Genomic DNA, 13,875 nt, shown 5'->3' with positions numbered 1-13,875 from the left:
CCTCTCTCTCTTGCTCTCGCTCTCCCTTCCTCCCCTCTAGACCCTCTTTTTAATAGAACTTCGCACTCAGTCTGCATGACATATTCGTGTGTCCCCTACCCGTTGCGGTTTGAACCTCACCCACACGCCATGGGACTTGAAAAGCTTTCACTACCACCGAATCTTTCACATGGGAGGTCTAATAATCCTAATAAGATTCGGCCCTGCTCATTCACGTCCCTTTGTGCCCTGTCCTAATTGTACCTGATGAGAAGGCACGCAGATGTGCTGATCAAAAAAAAAAAAAAAAACAGAAAACAAAACAAACTTTACATTCGGATAGTGCACACTTGCGCTATCCAGTAGGTGTTTTTCTTATACCCTGTGAAGACTTTGGATGTGACATTACAATGAACCCTTTCACTTCCACTCCAGTGTTGCAAGATTTTGCCGTGGCTAGTGTGACTGTGTCACCGACTCTCGTGGGGCTCACAGTGGTTGCGGTACACTTACCCTCTGAGGAAGGCTGAAATTATAGCATATGCTGAACATTGGTGAGGTCGGGGTTTAGGGGGCGATTAGCGAGTAGTTCACAAGGAGAGCGCAGTTTATTCCTCCTTTCCATCACCCCCACACACCCACCCTCCTTCCACCTTACAAAAGCAGAGCCCCTCAGAGTGAAAGTGACCCTAAACAAAGTCACTGGGCAGGGGACTGCTCTGATGGATTGGATGGAAAGGCCTTCAGGGAGGTCAGCTTTGCCAGCAAGGATTCCGGTGAGTCGGTGAGTTTGGGGTTCCTTCTGGAAGAGCCTCCTTGAGTTCACTGTGGGCGCCTCGTGTGTTTGCCTTCTGCTGCCGCAGGGCTGTTTTCGTTAACCAGTTGTTCGGTTGTTCCCGTGGGCAAAGGCTCCTGAGTTTCCGGCTGTCCAGTTTTCCCTTCAAGCTATAGGAAACAAGGTAAGAAGAATCAGCCTGAGGAAGGTCAGCGGGACACTTCTGGTCCTGGCTTTCTGGAGCAACGGAGTTTTACGTTTCAGGTGCCGCCTTGGCAGTCTCTGGAGGAAGCTCAGCTGTAGGGACTAGGAAGGCGTCTATTTGACTGCCGAGGTTCTGGGCTGCCTTAAGGTCTTAGCTGTGGAGTGAGCAGACCGGATGCGGTCTAAGGTCCACATTTCTTATAGAGACTTACGTAAGCTATCCCTAGGTGTTCTTTCTAGTGGTTGTTTCGGAGACTACGTACCCTACTCCCATGCTGGGGTCCAAACCTCGATCCTTATAGTATAGGAGCTAAATTCCCAACCCTAGGCGTTTTTTTTTTTTTTAAATAATTTATTTTTATTTTATGTGCATTGGTATTTGGCTTACATGTATGTCTGTGTGAGGGATTTAGATGCAGTGAAACTTAAGTTACAGACAGTTGTGAATTCCCTGATGTGGGTGCTGGCAATTGAACTCTGGCCTTCTGGAAGAGCAGCTAGTGCTCTTAACCACTGAGCCATCTCTCCAGTAACCCCTGGGCATTTTTTTTTTTTAACCCAAGAAAGTCACCATCACCTTGCTGACTTAAAAGCTAAGAAGCTATCATTTAAGCTCAGCCCTGAGTCTAGACTTCTCTTTGTCCAGTCCATACAGACATGGCTCCTGGGAAGAAAGATCCTTTGACTGGGATATATCTCAAGTGAGAGAGATTCCAGGGGAGTTCATGGTGATGCATCCAGATCAAACTTGTGTACTAAATTCAGGGTCCTGGAGAAAGAGACATTTTTCTAACTCAACCTTTCTAACTAGAGGTACATAATCTCTAATCACAAATGCAGGCTGTCTTCATGATCCAATACCAGCTGTGGGGTAGGGGTGGGAGGTGGGGGTTAAGGGAAGGAGAGAGTTGGAGGTAGGCTTTCCTAGTCTATGTAAATTTTGACTTGTTCAATTATCTGGTTGAAACACAGATCTCTTAAGAAGTAGACAATGAGATGTAGGGATGAGAACAGGCCCTGAGATGGTACCAGTATAGTGTAGATAAGAACTCAATTACTATATGTTTTATGACAGATTTATATATAATAACATATAAAGAATTCTATAAACTTTTATTGAAGTTGGTATGTCATAGATCAGAGTTAGATTTTTGAGTAAAATATTACAATAGTAATAATGTAGCCAACCTATTACAGCAGGTTCAAGTGACAAACACAATAGTACCATGATCTTAACCAGTCCAAATCATAGACCATGGGCACCCTGGCCTGGTCCTAATGAAGCTGGTGTTAGCCCTGTGTGAGGGACTGTGCCACTGGCAATGGCAGCCCACTCTTGCAATTCCAGCACTTGGGAAGCTGAGTCAGGAAGACTATGGCTTTGGAGCCAGCCCGGACCACACAGTGAGATCCAGTCAACAAACAAACAAGTAAGATAAGGAGTATGTTGTGGTATGTGGAAGGGGCCACAGGTAGTTCTTAGAAATAATTTTGCTAACTATGTGTTCTCTGTGATAAGAGGGACTCGTGACCGTAAATGATTCTCAAAGAATATTTTCAGCCTCTATCAATAGCAACCGCGAGATCTAAAACTGAGAGACAGTAGTCAGAAGATTGGTAAAAGGAAGCTGCCCTGGACAGGCACCTTTACTTGGGCATTCTGGGCCCTCTGGAGGGTGACAGATGGGGAGACAAAGTTAACCTTTGCCAAGTAGCCATGGGGTGGAGAATTCTTCATTCCAAGTACGGCCTTGGAAAGACATGCCCTGCTTGCTCGTCAGTTGTGTTTGACTTTTATTGCAATCAAGAGATTTTTGGGAGGAATGAGAAGTCTATGGAAAATAAGGCTTTTCACATGTTTTTCATTTGTTTGGTTTGGGGTTTTTTATTTTGTTAGAAATACTCTGAGTTGATTTGATTTGCTGTCCAGTGGTCCAGACAGAATGGCGGGGTTTTTTTTTATCCTTGTAAAGAAAGTCTCAGGCTTATGCCATCTGGCCGCTGGCATGGAGCCCACTCCTTTCTCTAGATTTCTGTCCTCCTGGGAAACCAGGACGGGTGGGTGTGCTCCTGACGCAGGCAGGCGCTGTGCTAGGGCAGGACTGGAATTCCACCCCAGGCATATCTTGGTCCAGAACTTGCATTTTCTATCATTTCTTCCTTCACTATCTTGATACTTCTGTGAAGAACCCTCCCCAAACTGGTCCAAGCTGACTCTAACCAGACATGTCTACCATTGAAAAAGAATGCCAGCTAGTCCCCATCTCTTTAAGATCAAGGGTGTGACCAGGAAGTGTTGTCAAGATCCCAACGATGAAGATATTTCAGTATTCTCTCTTTTCCTGTTTATTCCTAAAGCTTGAAGTTGGAGATTTTTTGTTTGTTATGCTGCTAGCAAGAACATTCAGGAAAGTTCCTTTCAGCATAACCCTTGGGCCTGTGAGGTGGCATCACTGGGTGAAGGCATGCACCTCAAGCCTGACAACCTGAGCTGGACACAGACACATGCACACTCATGAATAAATGCCTTTAAAATGGGATTTACCCACACCGTCTGAATGGTTTTCAGATTACAGAAGGAGCCACTCAGCTCCTGGGTAAAGTCTTCAGCTGAGAACTGCTCTTAGTGGAGAGTGGCCGGGATCAAGCCAGGAGGGAGGCATGTACGATAGGGATGGTGGAGGTAAGGCTTGGGTGCTTTCTGCAGAGACTCATCTGAACTCAGAGCCCTCAAGCCCAGTGGGTCAGCGAGGCCCCTGCACTGAGGCCCTGTCTAAGCAGTGACCAGGAAAGGGCGCAGGACGTACCTTGGTTTGCCAGCTGGCTCCAGCAGCTCGAGGGTGTAGAGGGAGGTCATAAGTCTCAGTCTGCTGTTTAGCAAAGCTCACAAATACCTGCGGGCAAGAGAAGAGAACATGGATGTTTCCAGAAAGATGGGACTCCATATCGTCTTCCTGCTTTGCTCCGTTTCCCACAGTTGACGGGCAGCCCTGCAGGTAGAGTTTGTTTCCTTCTCTAGCTTGCCGCAAGCCCATACAGCAGTGCCCTGGACCAGGCTTGCTTCTTAGACTCCTGAGCCAAGGGAGTTCTTGCTAGAGGATTCCAAGGGCCATGGACGTGAGAAATTGGGATAACTACTGCAGTTGGCAGAGTCCTGGCTCTCCAAAAACAGAAAGCAAGCAAGGGCAGCTGCTTTCTGCTGTGTTCTTTGTTCCGCAGGCAGTGTGGCCTCAGTTCCTGCGGAAGGAGTCCACTGTGTCTGTCACCTGCCTAAGGGTGGCGAGAAAGGGCAGATAAGCAGGTGAGTGAGCTTGTCTAGAGGTAGACACTCAATTTCACTGCTTTACCAAATGGTCTTTGAGGGTGTTTATGAAAAACAAGAAATTGAAATAATAATAAAAAAAAAGAAACCAACCCCCAACAAATCAGGAAAAACTCAAAAGTTCACTGATGAATGAACGGGTAGAGGAGTGAAATACAGGAATAATTGGATACTACTCAGTCTTAAAAGGGAAGGCAATTCTGACGCACGCATGGTGTGTGACTGAGCCTTTGGGGACATTAGGCCAGTAACAAAATGACACGTGCCATTTGATTACACTTAAATGAAGTACCCAGAGTAGTTGGTGTCATAGGAAGCAGAAGGACCCAAACAAGGACACCAGCAGTAGACATGCTGGTGCGGATGGTGGGGGAGCTCCAGAGACCTGGCCCTACCCAAAGAATGCAGATTTAGGAATGTGTATCTATATCTTTATCTCTCTATCTCTGTCTGTCTGTCTGTCTGTCTGTCTGTCTGTCTATCACTTATAGTTGGTTTTTTAAAACTATTTTTTTGGGGGGGGGGCTGCAACCCAGTTCCCAAATAATCACATGGAGGCTTATTCTTACTTATGAATGCCTGGCCTCAGCTTGGCTTATTTCTAGCCATTCTGTCTACTTTTTGCCTCTGGGACTTTATCTTTCTCTAGTTCTGGATACCATTGTTTACTTCTTACTCCATGGCTTGCTATGTGGTTGGGTGGCTGGCTCCTCGAGCCTTCCTCTCCTCCTCTTTCTCACTCCTTGATCTTTTCTCTTCCCAGATTTCTCCTCCTATCTATTCTCTCTGCCTACCAGACCCGCCTATCCTTTCTCCTGATTAGTTATTGGTTATCCCTGCCTTTATTAGATCAATCAGGTGTTTCAGACAGCTTCACAGACATAACATAAAAGAATACAACCTGTCTTTGCATCATTAAATGAATGTCTCATAGCATAGACAAATGTAACACATCTTAAAATAATATTCTACAACAATCATCCATCTATCCATCTAGTGATTGGTTAATGAATAGAGATAGATGGATATTAACAGTTTTAAAGAAAGAAAGTAGAAGGCTCCAGACATGGTGGCACCAGGCTGTTGTCCCAGCATTTGGAAGCACACAGTCCTGGGTTACATATAACAGACCCTCAAAATAAAGTGAGATGGCACTTGCCAGGCACTGCCAGGGGAGAGAAGAGTGGAAATGTGGAGTCTGGTAGAAAGCATTTCAGGGACACACGATGGGAAGAGTAAAGATGGGCTATGGAGACAGCTCGGCCATTAAAATATTTAAAATGCTCATTGCGCAAGTGTGAAGACCAGAGTTCAGATCCTCAGCACCCACATAAATGCCTGGGTACGTGTGGTCCACTACAGTTCCAGCCTTGGAAGGTGGACACAGGAGATCCCTGGAGCACACTGGTTTGCAAGAGTAGCCAGATTATTGGAAAGCTCTGGGTTTGATTGAGAGACCCTGCCTTGAAGAATAGGGAGGAAGAACAATCAAGGAAGATTCTGACATCAGTCTCAGGCCTAAACATGCATATTCACACATGTTCATGTGTACCTGCAGACATGCAAATACACACACATGAACATCACATTCATAACCAATAAGTAAACACCTACATAAAGAATAAATATAAAGACTCCTTGAGCCATATAATTAAAGATGTCTATTTTGTTCTTTGTAAATTATACATGAAATAGTTGATTTGGAAAGAAGGAAAAAGCCAGCCACCATCATTCACCAGCAAGCATAAAATAACTCATAAGAAAAGAACGAAGGCCGGGCGGTGGTGGTACACGCCTTTAATCCCAGCACTCAGGAGGCAGAGGCAGGCGAATCTCTGTGAGTTCAAGGCCAACCTGGTCTACAAGAGCTAGTTCCAGGACAGGAACCAAAAGCTACAGAGAAACCCTGTCTCGAAAAATTTAAAAAAAAAAAAGAAAAGAAAAAAAAAACGAAGTAAAAATAGTCAGTGAAGTTTGTGGATGACGAGAATATAGTTAGAACATTATCTGTGAGATGCCAGATTTGCTCTAAGGGACAGAGACCAATAGTGTGTAAGAACTGAAGACACCTGTCTGTTTCCATGTCACCCATTACTCATGTCAGGTGCTGGAGTGCAGCGGGCACAACCTCCTGCCACTCAGTGCCCTGGGTGGACTTGCCTGGTCCAGCGTGGTCTGAGTGACGGAGTACTCTTCGATGAGGAGGCTGTCCTTGTGCGACAGGAGCAGCTGGAAGATCCTGGCCAGGGAGGAGGAGGAGACCTGGAACTGGAGCATGCTGTGGTGTCTCTCCCTCTGCACGCTGCCTGGGAAGTTGCCCTGGAAGAACTGCTCCACAGGATTCAAGTCGGGAAGCAAGCCGTCCTTTGGGGATTTAATCTTCATTGTGACAATGTAGCCGTCTCCAAACCTAGCAGGTGCACACAGTGTACAATACTGTTAGAGCTAAGACAATCCCCAAAGAGTACTCTCGTCGGGCATAACAGGGATTCAATGCCCACAGCCTTGACTTTCCACGCACATTTAAAACTAGGAGCGAAAAAAATGTTTGACATGTTTCTGGAGGTCTAAATAGCCATGTGGTAAAGTTGGATAGACATATTTGCTGAATTCAAGGTGGTTATAGCCCCTTGTAGAGATCCTAGCCCTCCTTTCCCCCAAAAGGACATGGCTGGAGCGCTCAGATGTGGGGAAGACTGGATGACTTTTATAAGACTTGCCAGGGAGAGGCAGTTGCTTAGGAAGGCTCTACTCCCTAAGGAAAGTTCCTGAAGGAAGTGGAGCATTGCTGTGGTTTGGCTATATCTCCTGGAGACTCGTGTATTAAAGGCTTTGTCCTCAATGCTGTGGTGGGACCTTAGGGGTGACATGATCAGGAGGGGCTCTCACTCCATCCGTGAATGATTTCATTAGAGGTGGGGCCTAGTTGGAGGAAGAAGGTCATGGGGACCCGTGGTTGAAAAAGGTCTCTCTTCCTCCGCCTCACCCCCGCTGGCATCTACTGAGGTATGCCAGATCTCTGGCACATATTACCACCACCACCACGATAGTCTGCCCCAGGCCCACAGCCGTGCAGCTGACCAGCCTTTACTCCTTGGTGTGGGTTATTCTCAAGTATCTTGTTACAATGATACACAGCAGGTGAACAGTGCTGCTTCTCCCTTCTCCTTCTAGATCTGCTGGTCACCCTGTGTGGGTCAAGATGATCCACCAGAAAGAGTATGCGTCCTAGGCTGGTGATTGTGATGACCTCCGTGGGAGGGTACATCATGTCACTTCAAGTTACTGTCAGACTTCCTCTATGAACCAGGGCTGTCTCTGCCTGTAAGATGCTATTAGCCTTCCACTACCAGGAAATCAGCCATCTCTTTACATGGGAGCATCTTCCTCGTTGTCTCCACTATCATGAGGAGATTGAGGAATGAGAGGGAAAGTGTGGGGGGTGTCCTTTAGCATTTGGGCATGGGGCATTGGTGACAGGGGTCTGGTGACCTCACAGGATGATATCCTCATAGCTGTCTGTGTAGTCTCCACACAGTGGCTACTGAAGAAGTCAGGGCCAAGTGCCCTTTTGTCAAATGCCCCTTACATATTAGATCATCCCACTCTGACGCATGTAAAGGATAATGCTTTCCATGTAACATGCTTCCATGAACTCCCCAAGATTTGGGTCTGAGATAAGCTAGGTTCTCTGTCCTTTTCACTGGCTGGCTTCATAGCTTATATCCTGGGCTCTTAATAAGCATGTGAAATACCCGAGTGAGAACTATAAATCAGGTCTTTCCAAGGCATATCAGGATTCAAGGAAAAATAGCAATGTTACAATAATCTCATTTTAATGAATTCTTAGCTTTATCCCATGAGCTATAAATAACAAGGAATTATCTTTAACCATCTGTATGTTTATGGATACATCATCTTGCTCAAGGTTACTGGTATTAGTTTGTCATACAACAACATACGGTCATTTGTTTTTAAACAACCAGATACAATATTCTAGAAAAGAAAATTGGTTCTCAAGCTGTTTGGTCTCTTGTTTGTTTGTCTTTGAGACAAGGTTTCTCTGTGTAGCCCTGGCTGTCCTGGAACTCACACTGTAGATTAGGCTGATCTTGAACTCACAGAGATCCACCTGCCTAAAAGCTGTTTGATCTCTTAATCACCTCTGCATTGGTTGTGGGCTCTCATAAAACAGGTCATGGGTCCTGGATTTGTAGGGAAATGTGGGTTGAGACTAGATCAGTGACAGTGGCCTTCCTGCTTTCCAGCTAGGCTCTGCCCCAGTAAATGCCCCAGTAAGGACGCTCCCATCCAGAGACTCCTATGAACTTCTATAGTCCAGTATAGAACATCCATATCTGGCCCAGCCATCATTGGCCAATGCCTGTGGAATGAAGAGGCAATTTTACCAAACGTCCATGATGAACTGAAGGCCTGGTTGAACCCACAGAATGTGGTGAAAGGCATGCCCCTCCATCTGCTTACTTGGACTTGAGGTGTTGAATGGTGCCCAGACACTGAAAGGTGCCCTTCACCATGATGGCCAGTCGTGTACACAGGGCTTCACATTCTTCCATGCTGTCGAGCAGGAGAGAGGAAGTGAGAACGAAAGTAAGGGATGCTCCCACTCCCTCCACCTCCCTGGGGATCTCTTGCCTGTGGGAGGTGAGGACCACAGCTCTCCCGTCTCTAATTATGCTGATGATGGTGTTCCACAGCATGCGGCGTGCCTGCGGATCCATCCCTGTCGTGGGCTCATCCTGGAGAGTAGGAGAGAGAACAGGGAGATATGGACTCGGAGCTGGTCTTTCTCCATTGCTGCATCCTTCCTGGGCTAACGGACATGTGTACAATCACTTCCCAGCAAGAAGGGAAGACAGAGCCATAAGCTGTAGGACATAAAGGCAGGAGGGAAATTGGAGAGTACAGAAACACGGTGTACACCTATAGATCTATGCCAGCCGTGAGTAAATTATAGTTAAGACCACAGGAATAAAGAAACTGTATAATGATGATGATGGAGGAGGAGGAGGAAGAGGAGGAGGAAGAAGAGGAGGAAGAAGAAGGAGGAGGTGGAGGAGGAGGGAAGGTAAGAAGGAAGGGAGAGAGAGAAAGACAGACAGACAGACAATAGAATTAGAAGGGGTCAGGGGAGGGAGATAGCCCAGGTAACTGTTCCAGTCCTCTCTATGTCTTGTGTCCTCTTAAAACTCAGATTGCATGGACTCAGGGACTCAGGTCAGCTCATAATTCATGCAAGGGTCACCGGAGCCCCTGACTCAGGTCAATGCTCCTGCCCACACAGACCTTCTCACCCTGATTTCTAACCAGATATCAACACTCCCTGGAGTGACAGAGCTTTCCCATTCTTAGCTGCTGACTCTCAAGAGCCTTCCTGGGCATTGAAGGACAAACTGTGCTGTAACCAAACACTGGGCTAATTTGCTCCAAGGGGATAATACGTGAGCAAGTCCAACCAAAGCTAACTGTTATCTTTTCTAAAGCCACAAGCCCTGAGCTAATTTCTCCAACCCAGAACGTGCAGCAATGGTTCAACTCTTCAGGGTAGGATGCCCTCACCAGCAGCAGCAGGGGTGGGCAGCCGATGAGTGCTATGGCCGTGGAGAGTTTCCGCTTATTGCCTCCGCTGTAGGTGCCTACCAGGCGGTCGGCATAGAGAGACAAACCCAGGCTCTGGATACCCCAGTTGGCAACCTAGGAAAGGGAAAGAAATTTCAGGGGGCGGCTGATGGACAAGCAGATGCCCCAGGCGCCAGCACAGGGCAAAGCTGTGTTCTCAGAGTTCATCCTGCCAGCCCCAGATCTGCGGCAGCAGGGCCACCTGCTGGATGGTGTGCACGGATGTTTCAAGGCGAGGTCACTTGATGTAGTCTTGATCTTTGGTTTCACCAGTGTGGCTTCCTCCATTCTGCAACCCCCTGAGAAACAGCCTGCAGCCTTCCAAGGTCTGAATTTCTCACCAAGAGCTCTAAGGTCTCTTTGAAAATACAATGCACTCCCAAACCACTGGCTCTAACCCCAAACAGTCCCATCTATAAGCTTCTTGTGCGTCTAACACCAGGGAAAGTGCTACAAGGCAAGCTCTGGCTCACTTCCCTCCTCCAACGCTATACTTAGACATCACTTGCTGTGAGCTTTGGCCTGGGCTGGCCTCTCTGCTGACAAGCACGAACCTCATCTCAACAACTGTCCCCTGCTTAATTTTCCTCTCAGCACTTGCTTCTCTCTAACTCAACTCACTGGATATTTTACTTAATCTGTTTCCTATTCTCCCACAGGCGCCATTTTAAACCTGTTGTTTGGAAATATAGTTTCAAGCTCTCCGCCCCCACCCCACCCCCCAGGGTGTGTATGTGGGGTGGTTGTGCACATTTGCCTCAGCACACACGTGGTGGACAGTAGACGACCCCCAGCGCTGCTCCCTGCCCCCTCCCACCTTGTTGAGACAGGGTCTCTTTGTTCACTGCTATGTATGCCAGGTTAGGTGGCTGTGAGCTTTGAGGATTCTCCTGTCTCTCATCTTGCTGGTAGGAGCCCTGGGGTTGCAGACATGCTCTACCACATTGAACCTTACTGGGGGTTCAAACTCTGGTCCTCTCAATTGCACAAGGGCTCTACCCATGTGGTCATCTTTATAGCCCTCATTGTGTCACGTTAGCCTCCTGTGAGCAGTAACATGTGATATTAAAGACATATATAGTCCTTCCTTCTCACCTTCTTTTAAAATGAATATTATTTCCTTAGAATTTATCTTATTATTTTTTTTTTAATGATAAGATTCAGGTTGTAGGGGGCTGGAGAGATGGCTCAGTGGTTAAGAGCATTGCCTGCTCTTCCAAAGGTCCTGAGTTCAATTCCCAGCAACCACATGGTGGCTCACAACCATCTGAAATGAGGTCTGGTGCCCTCTTCTGGCCTTCAGGCATACACGCAGAAAGAATATTGTATACATAATAAATAAATTTTAAAAAAAAAGATTCAGGTTGTACATTGTCCACCAGGAGTCTACGTAAGTGAAGCTGGATCTAGGTATGATACTAGAGTATCTTATCTGGGAGCATTCTACATGACATTAATTTTCACTATCCAATTAACATGTTGTTTAATTTATTTTCTTTCCCCCCTTTTTATTGATTTATATATTTTTCTCTGCTCCTCTCCCTTCCTTGCTCCTTTCCCCTTTTCCCTCTCCCATGATCCTCACACTTCCAATTTACTCAGGAGATCTTGTCTTTTTCTAATTCCCGTGTAGATTAGATCCATGTAAGTCTCTCTTAGGGTCCTCTTTGTTGTCTAGGTTCTCTGAGATTGTGAATTGTATACTGGTTTTCCTTTGCTTTATGTCTAAAAGTTACTTATGATTGAGTACATATTATATTTGTCTTTCTGGGTTACTTCGCTCAATATGATGTTTTCTAGATTTATTCATTTGCCTGCAAATTTCAAGATGTCATTATTTTTTCTGTTGTATAGTAATCCATTGTGTAAATGTACCACATCTTCTTTATCCATTCTTTGGTCAAGGGACATGTAAGTTGTTTTTAGGTTCTGGCTATGACAAATAATGCTGCTATGAACATAGTTGAGCGTATGTCCGTGTGGTATGATTGAGCATTCTTTGGGTATATGCTTAAAAGTGGTATTGTTGGGTCTTGAGGAAAGTTATTTCCTAATTTTCTGAGAAATCATCATATTGATATCCAAAGGGGCTGTACCAGCTTGCAATCTCAAAGTTGTTTTGATTTGCATTTCTCTAATGGCTAAAGATGTTGAGCATTTCCTTAAGTGTCTTTCAGCCATTTTAGATTCCTCTGTTGAGAGTTCTCCGTTTAGGTCTGTACCCCCTTTTTTTGGATTATTTGTTTTTTTGATATAGAGTTTCTTGAGTTCTTTGTATATTTTGGAAAGTCACAACAAACTGTTTTTCACCTTCTCAATGTCCTCTGCTGGCACACCCCGCAGCCTGGCATAGAGGTAAAGATGTTCTCGGCCTGTGAGTAGGTCATCAATTGCATCAAACTGAGGACAGTAGCCCATGTTTTGATGGACGTCAGACATACTGGTTAAGATGCTGCAAGAAGAAAGAACAATTAGTGAGTGTCCTTCCTAGAGGAGGTGACCAGGAAGCAGGAGCCAGGGAGTCTGCTGCCATTGGGCCAAAACCTCCATCTTAAAAACACACATGGAATTCGGAAATCCAAGTGGGGATACTTTAGTTGGAAGCACAAACTTCATCAGGAGTCCTGAGCTTTAAAACTAGTCAAATCCTCCTGAGTTTCAGGTCTAAGACAAACGGCCACTCGAAAGGTTAGGTTGGATAATCTGGCTTGAGGCCTTAAAAACAAAGGTTAAGAAATGATCAATGGATCATCAATGGATGCTGATCCCTTTCAGATATCTAGGGAGTAGCTTGGAAAAGGTGGCTACCTCCCAGTGGAAGTAAACTTCTTCCTCTGTGTTTATTGGCAGACAAAGAGAGACGATCAGATAACCACCGGAGCAGGAGGCTGGCCAGCAGCAGAATAGGGTTCTCTCTTCCCCATCTGATGAATCCATTTAGATCCCCCACTAGGAATGTATTAACTTGAGCAACAACAAAAAAACTCTACATAAATGATTTTGTCAAATCACCTTTGCCCAACCCTTACAGCTTAGGGCTTATTAATAAAGGGTGGCTAGACTAGGGTGGGACATAGGGAGTCCATTGCAGTTCCTCACTGTGAAAAAGGTCACTCAAGGTATAGGTAGGTCAGTTGAAAACACGCGGGGGAAACAAGGAAGCAACCATGGCAAATTCACAGGTGTTAATCCCACCCAAGCTGCCCCCTTTAAACCTTGGCTTGCTTTCTAACTTGCAGATCAGTTTTACCTTAGACCATCAGGCCATGTCTCACCTGTACTAAAACTGGTGTCACCTAATAACTTGCTATCACATCCCCCCTCCCCCACTGAACCTTTTCTCCATAACTCCCATTGTTACCTCTTTGAAGTCACTTGCCTGGTGACAGCTAGCCGGGTGGAAAATGAGATACACTCATCCATAACCTGGCTCTATCTTTGTAGTCTGTTTGCTTCAGATCCACCGGGCACAACTATGGAAGGCTGGGACCCCAGATTCATCTTATTCGAGTCCCAGAGATGTGCTCAGGACTCTGGCTGCCCATTGGGCTGGGTTGAGCACTACTTTTGAGTAAAGGAGGAGGGTAGTCTTTGTCAAGCAGATGTTGGGGAGTTGTCAGCAGTGTCTGTATCCACTTACAAACCGGGGCAGAGTGCTGTGAACCCTCTCATTGAGTGACAGACAACATTGCTGTTCAGGAGCAGCCAGCAATGAGGAGGCCATTCATCCTCTTCCCTGCCCTGCCTCGTAGAGGCCAAGTCTGTTTAAAACCACATTATTACAGAGGCTGACAGTGACTCTCCAGAAGCCAGGGCTACAGGCCAGCTTTCTCCTTCCCAGCTTTCCTTAGTCTGATGAGAGCTAGGATGGGCACACAAACAGCCAATGCCGAGAAAGTCCTCCTGTGGTCCCTTGGATGAGGACTTCTATTCTGAAATTCAACCCAGAGACAGG

General features: G+C 46.1%; 1 protein-coding gene across 1 annotated transcript in view; it reads right to left on the bottom strand.

Annotated features, from left to right (window-relative positions):
* Window positions 1-756: 756 nt before the first annotated feature.
* Abca4 (ATP binding cassette subfamily A member 4) overlaps window positions 757-13,875 on the bottom strand; it is a 128,534-nt gene continuing 115,415 nt past the window's right edge. Inside the window, exons 44-50 of the mRNA XM_005357217.3 lie at window positions 12,231-12,372; window positions 9,861-9,995; window positions 8,937-9,040; window positions 8,766-8,858; window positions 6,441-6,690; window positions 3,766-3,852; window positions 757-924 (exon numbers count right to left, since the gene is read on the bottom strand). Of these exons, the coding sequence (XP_005357274.1) occupies window positions 802-924; window positions 3,766-3,852; window positions 6,441-6,690; window positions 8,766-8,858; window positions 8,937-9,040; window positions 9,861-9,995; window positions 12,231-12,372 (934 nt within the window). The 3' untranslated portion in view covers window positions 757-801. The remainder of the gene's footprint in view (window positions 925-3,765; window positions 3,853-6,440; window positions 6,691-8,765; window positions 8,859-8,936; window positions 9,041-9,860; window positions 9,996-12,230; window positions 12,373-13,875) is intronic.

Source organism: Microtus ochrogaster, chromosome 21 (genome assembly GCF_000317375.1).
Source record: "Microtus ochrogaster isolate Prairie Vole_2 chromosome 21, MicOch1.0, whole genome shotgun sequence".
In the NCBI taxonomy this organism is placed as follows: domain Eukaryota; kingdom Metazoa; phylum Chordata; class Mammalia; order Rodentia; family Cricetidae; genus Microtus; species Microtus ochrogaster.
This window is presented reverse-complemented; position numbering and strand designations above follow the sequence as displayed.